The following is a 6,722-nucleotide window of genomic DNA, read 5'->3' on the forward strand; positions in this document are numbered from 1 at the left end:
GTTATTTTTTTCATATTAACAATATTCACCATATCTTTCGTCTTTTGACTTGTTTCATTTTCCAAACTTCACAAAACACCTATCAGAAGGAAGAAACGAGTCCAGGATATCATAAGATCTTCCAATTTCCAGTTCCCCTGGGAAATGATCAAGAATAATTCTTGAACTTTTAAGAAAAGTTCATGAATTATATTCTTGAATCAGCTCATGCATTGTTCACGAAGATCCCATGAAGTTAAAATTGGACACTCCTGATTTCATGGATTTTATTCATGAAAACCAAGTTCAAGAATATTCAAGAATTATTTGTTGTTCATGAACAACCTTTTTTTTAAATGCCTGCAAAATAATCGAGAATAATTCTTTAAAATTCAAGAAAAGTTCATGAATTTTATTCAAGGAAAGTTCATGAATGATATTATTACGTTCAATGCATTTTCATGAACTATTCATGAATAATTTGTAAAAGTTATTTAGGAATGTTTATGAACTATTCTGAATGTTCTTGCTTTTTGTAAAAAAAAATGTAATAAGTTAATATGCAAAATGAAAAACTGTAAAAGAAAATATTTTAATAGCATCTTGAAAGATTTCACAGAGTTTTTGTTTTCCAATCATGGTAACAAAATCTTTGTTCAAGTAAACAACTCTGATAAGTGATAACGATAATAAACTATACCTTATTTTTGTCCTTCAACAAAAACGATGGGCTTTTCGATCCATAAAAATAAAGGAGCTTGTTACTTAATAAAAATTCAAAATTCATTATCTTTTAAGTTCTGATGATATAAAATTTTATCAATAATGAAACATAACAAGTCACTATATTCATCAAAGGCTACTGAAAGAGATATAACTCTTTCATGATTATTCAAAATATGCGAAAAACAAATGTTTTTCAATTAACTAAATTCTTATAAGGGGTCAAGAAGTGACCCCACGGCCCATAACTTTTAAATTTACCTTCTTATGCGTAACTCAAAACCGAACTCATTTTGAAGATGGTGATTAAAAAAATCACAGGCAAAAACTTTTTTCTGTATCGACCACCAAAATCCCTTTTATTTTAAGAAAGTCTATTTTCATGACCTAAATACCTGAAACAATGCTTGAGTAATTATTCTTGTGAAATATTACAAGAATTGCTTGTTTCTCTTTTGAGATAATGGAACATATGTGATTTCAAATTTAACATAGAAATCTCCATAGGCAATTTTAAAGGACAACTAGAAAGTACTCTTCATATACATACTAAAATTGAAACATAGGAGCATGTAAAACTGCAAACAGATGGACAAACGGAGATAACTCTTACGCAATTATTTTTTGACATCTGTATTTTTTGTGGCAAGACCTATCATTGGATACCATTACCTTGAACTTTTGACCTTGACTTTGAAAATGTACTTATGAAAAACCTTTAAAGAGATTAGGTAGAGTCACATATTTTTAAATTACGAAAATGTTAATAAAATATTTCATCCAGTTTGTTTTTAAAAAGATATTTAAAGCACTAATTAAAAAGAAAATTGGCCTACTTTTATACTTTACCATTGTATTTCCAGTGAAAACACCAATATATTACATTTTGAATTGAAGAAAAGTTTAGTCTTTGATATTTTGCCATACAGGGGGCATCAGTGTTTCACAAACACACCTTGTTTTTCGCCCCTTTTCAACAGTCAATCTGAAAGAATGTTAATTCTCCAATATACGCACTTCTTATGAGTTTTGATGGACATACTACTGATTGTTAAAAACATATATACAAGCGAAAATACAAAGAATTGCTTAATAGTTACCCCTTTTTAAAGATATACCAAAGGCTTTTTACAAGAATGTTGTCAATTTTGAGATTTTTGGCTAATCACAGGTATATAGTGCATGAAAAATAATTCTTGCTGATTATTAAATGGTTTACTAATTATTTAACAATAATCAATCATTAACACTACTACATGTTAATGTGCCGTTTTTGAAGCTTCTGATTTGATCACTAGTTACACAGAGGTTATCAGTGATTCAACTATATATCCCATTCTTGTAAATATTTTACTTAATTAAAAGCACTTAATATAGAAATGAACCTCCCATTCTTGTTTATATTTTACTTAATTAAAAGCACTTAATATAGAACAGAACCTCCCATTCTTGTAAATATGCAAAGGAAATATTGATAAGTGACAGGTATCTAAAGCTTAATCTCCATGGTGTCATATATTTCTAACTTTGGCAGAATTTGTTGTGTAACAAGTTTTTGCCCTCTGAAATAAAGTAAGATCAGACAGTTGCTGGTATTATTTGAAAGGACTCAGATCCCTTATTTTTTACCTTTTTCTTGAAAACTGGCTAGTTTGCGGCTCAAATGTATGTTCACAAAACCGTATCGCAGATATTTGATATTTTGCTTAGTTCTCGAATTATTGGGGGAAATGTAGAATTAGGCTAATAAATTGGTCACATTGAAGGACAATTGGATGTAACTTTTGAATTAAAAGATTTATATAAAAAAGATACGGTTTCTAAGTTGAATCCTATTTCTACATTGTGGCAAAATTATGACTTTGAGAGGTGGAATACAAAAAAGGTTGATTTATAAGATATAGATCCACTTATATTTACATTAAAATATTAATAATTTTTAATTAGATAAAATGAAAGTTTAAATTAGGATCATTAATAAGTAAATTTAACAAGCTTTCAAATGATATACACTTTTGATAAGTTATGTTTGATATTGAGAGAATTACAAGCAAATTAACTATTGCCCTTTGGAAACCTTTGGTGTATCCTCAACATGATAAACTTTGTTGGATAACTAAAGTGCTTCGTTTTTATAGATGCTTGGTTATAAAATATTTTGACAGGTTTTTCAATCCTTTTGTTGCCATTTCGTGGCAAGTTCTATGGTCGATACAATGACCTTGTCAGCAAATACAATTTATCACTGTGTATGCTGACTAACATTTTACATACTAATTGAGAACTAGTCCATTATTTATACACTGAATTGAGGACGGATTTTTTCCGTTATTTCCTGATTATGACAAGGAGCACACGGCGGGTGTGACCGGTCGGCAGGGGGTGCTCACTCCTCCATGGCACCTGATCCCACCTCTGGTTTTCGGGGGTCCGTGTATCCTCTGCTCTTATTTAGTATTGTTTATAGACTTTGAGAAAAAATACTGTTCGTTATCTCCACATCCTTTTTGCCATACATTTGAAGCAATACATCTTATACTCTTGCATAAAGGATATAAACATTTATCTTCCGATGATTCGATATGCAAGAGCATATTGTACAACTGCTCTTACATAGAAAATGCTCTTATTCTATAAATAAAGGATTGACAATAGGGATGCTGAAATCATGCTTATCACAAAGTTTTGTTATTAATTTACCATTAGCGTTTTTTCTAACAAAATATCTAAAATGTTTAAGATTCTGTGGTATCTTATTTCGACTTCAAGGGGATATATCGAATCAACGTATGAATATTGATGTAAAAATAATATTGTTGATTAATACAACATCATTCGATATATTTAAATATCCGATTGGATGCCATAACATGGGACTCTTATCATTAAGAATTTACAGCCATAAAAAAAAACCCCCATTTTTATATAGAAATTATTTTTTACCATTTGTTAATTATTTGGACCCACTGCGGTAGTAGGTAAATGCTATGTTGAAAATATACGTTTACAGTGTATACTAGTATTTTTCAGCATTTAATAATAAAAGCTAGCAAGGAAGTTGTGGAAACGATTACTTTTATTTTACTATCAGTTCTCTTTAAACATTAATTCGAAATATCGAATGTTCCTGGTATGTCTACCCATGACCTAGGTTTTCTTACAAAAGATGACCTATCTTTCAAAAACAGTAGTCTTTCTAACTAAAGGTACATTATACGTATAAGGCAAACGGCAATAAATTAAAGCAATCATTGAGCCAGTATTATTTTGTAATCAATGCATCTACCCCTAATTAAATCTTAATTTAGCATTTAATAAGATGCGTTTAAAAATAACAAGAATGTTTTTTTTTTCTATTTAGAATTTAATTTCAGCTGGATAATCGATTGGAACAAAATAATTAGTGCATCTTCCATCCAGAAAATGAAGTATATTTTTCTCTTGCATACGTGGCCCTATATCCGGAAGCAATATTGACTTTGTCACCTTTCTTCAGTCGAACTAGAACCGTATTAGAGCCGCTACTCCAAAATTTCTGTGAAGTGATGGAATTATTGAATGCTGCATATCCTTTAAATTGGCCATTTACCCACAGGAAAGGATGAGTCATTTTATTTGGATCGGTTAGAGTTGCCCAGGTAAACACATAAGTCCCCTCAGAAGGTGCAGTGAAGATTCCTCTTGACTCATCATACGAATTCCCGTCGATGACGAGAACTGTATCAAAGATCCACGTTTCGTATGCTTTGTAATTTTTAGCAGCTGATTGATAAGCCGAAAATGCAACAATGCCTTAAAAAAACGAATAGAAAGAAACAATAATTTATAAAATTTATATGTATTATATATATACTTATATGCTTCGGTTTAAGTCTTCCTCTTTTCTCTAAATGTCATCTTTGCTAGCCAAGAGTTTCTGATACCGTACTCTCCTCATGAACCTTAGCATACGATGCTGAACGGATTGTTTTCGTCACATGATCTCGAATTTGAACATGTACACACAGTTTGCGTCATCAACAGAGGAAGTAACGTATTCAAATCATGAAAGATTTTTTTTAAAAATAACTAACAAGTAGGTATTGATTTTGCATTTGTTATCAGAAGTGCAAATCATCAATATAATTTGTTTTTCATATTTTGTACATATGTGTTGTTTACCTGCGTTTTTAATTCTCGAGAGTAAAGAGAAAACATTCTGATTATTTTTCAGATCGTATGCTAAGCTTTAAAGGAGAAGAGTATCAGAAACCCTTGGTGTGCGTAGATGTTTGCATATTTCCATTTCTGTTTGTTTTCTTTGTAATAACTCTTTGAAAGTTAGAAGACTATTTCTTCTGTCGGCATGTAAATTTCGCCAAGAAGTAAGTCAGGAGGTAAGTAGGCCTAATATGCATGTAAATCTCGTGCTTCTGTCTTAGTGTCTTACGCTAAGTAGGCATGAAACATGTATGCATGTAAATCTCGTGCGTTTGTCATTGTGTTCAACGTCTGTGGGCGCGGGGACTATTAATATTGACACGGGAAACCTTCTGTTATAATTAATCTATTTGATTACATTCTTAAAATCTAAAAACACAATTTTATTTCCCAATAAAATGGGGATATATGGAATCATTGTCTAATTAATAAAGTATGCAAAGGGCATCAACAAAATTGGAAACGTGGGATATTTTTTGCATAACGGCCTTCGCTCAATGAAGCTTGCAGTACCTTAAATTGATAAAATTATTTCCTTTCTAGATATCATGGACAAAAGATCTCCACCACTGGGTTATTACAAGCATATGATTTTCCTATGAATTCGTTACCTTCCTTGGTTTCCTTATGACAATCACACTTTGGCACCCAATCCATTTCCCGGCAGACATTTTTGTAGGTGGCGTAGTCATGGCGGAAAGTCTTTGGTTTTGGAGAGTCACCCCTGGTCATGATGATCATGCACAAAATTGCAACATGTAACAGCACCGTCCTTGTATTCATTGCTTCAAATACAATTAGGGAACTGGATACCAATTTTAGATCTAAACAAGATGTGTTTGTGAAACACTGATGTCCCTGTATGGCAGCTAATAGAGAGGGTTGGAGTTTCTCAAAGTGAATTTTATACAAGACATACTCCAAGATCAAGTATAATGAGACAAAATTGTTGGTATCTAAATGACGGTCTTTTCACAAGAAATATACACGTGAAATATAAAAACCCTGGAACTGATTGTTCAAAAGTTATGGCCAAGGATAAAGGTTTTCTTAAAGTTGGTCAAACTCTAATTATAAGGTCAAAAAATCAAAAATATTTATACATATTGGAAGTTCATATCACAATGAATCTAAAGTATGAAAACCCTACGTCTAACTGTTCAAGCTTTAAGCGAAACTGCAAATTCAGAGTCAGAACATGATACCTTAAGAAAGGCTTCGTTGCAAAGAACTTGTGAAATATGAAATCCATAGTCCCAGCCACTCAAAAAATACTCAGCATGGGCAAGGTTAAAGTTTTTAAAGACAAACAGATGAGCTGACAAACAGATAAACCTACAAACAGACAGATAAACGGATGGACAGGACAAAAACTATAAACTACCGAATCTTCGATTACGTGGGAATTTAAAAAAATGAAAATAGAATGTAACACTTCTTCAAACATTGTTTAAAGTGATGCATAAAAAACAGAAAAAAGAATACCTGAATACACAATCAGTGTGATTTCATTTTTACAATTGCTAAAAAAATACACATATTTTTAAATTAAAGCCCTTTTGTGATTCCTTGCATATGCCCAAAATGTAATCAAAATGAAAATAAATATGACTTGTTGGTTACTTATATCCTTCTAATCAATATATATAACTGAAAACTTTACATGCAATATCATTATTAACACGCTAGGCGTCTCCATATGAGTGAAAAATTCTCGAGAGGGACGTTAAACAACATACAATCAATCAATTAATATTAACACGATATATCTTAGTGTATCCAAAATTCCATTTACTTAGTGCTTAATAAATTGATTTCAT

The 6,722-nt window shown here is 31.4% G+C and overlaps 1 protein-coding gene across 1 annotated transcript; it reads right to left on the reverse strand.

The window, feature by feature from the left end:
* Window positions 1–4,102: 4,102 nt before the first annotated feature.
* LOC134234225 (C1q-related factor-like) lies at window positions 4,103–5,634 on the reverse strand. Its single transcript, XM_062716278.1, has 2 exons — window positions 5,514–5,634; window positions 4,103–4,494 (listed from the first exon to the last, which is right to left on the reverse strand). Exons 1-2 carry the CDS (start codon window positions 5,632–5,634, stop codon window positions 4,103–4,105), a joined length of 513 nt encoding a protein of 170 aa, XP_062572262.1.
* Between the last annotated feature and the right edge of the window lie 1,088 nt (window positions 5,635–6,722).

The sequence above is a fragment of the Saccostrea cucullata genome, unplaced genomic scaffold (assembly GCF_032062105.1).
Source record: "Saccostrea cucullata isolate Sc308-1 unplaced genomic scaffold, CSIRO_AGI_Scuc_v1 ctg4050, whole genome shotgun sequence".
Classification (NCBI taxonomy): domain Eukaryota; kingdom Metazoa; phylum Mollusca; class Bivalvia; order Ostreida; family Ostreidae; genus Saccostrea; species Saccostrea cuccullata.

What these genes read in the sequence shown, in the direction of transcription:
- LOC134234225 (XM_062716278.1), bottom strand. Translation starts at nt 5,634, where the DNA reads ATGACCAGGGGTGACTCTCCAAAACCAAAGACTTTCCGCCATGACTAC. An exon ending in TCATAAGGAAACCAAGGAAG is followed by an intron (nt 4,495 to 5,513) that starts GTAACGAATTCA and finishes CGTTTTTTTAAG; the next exon opens with GCATTGTTGCATTTTCGGCT.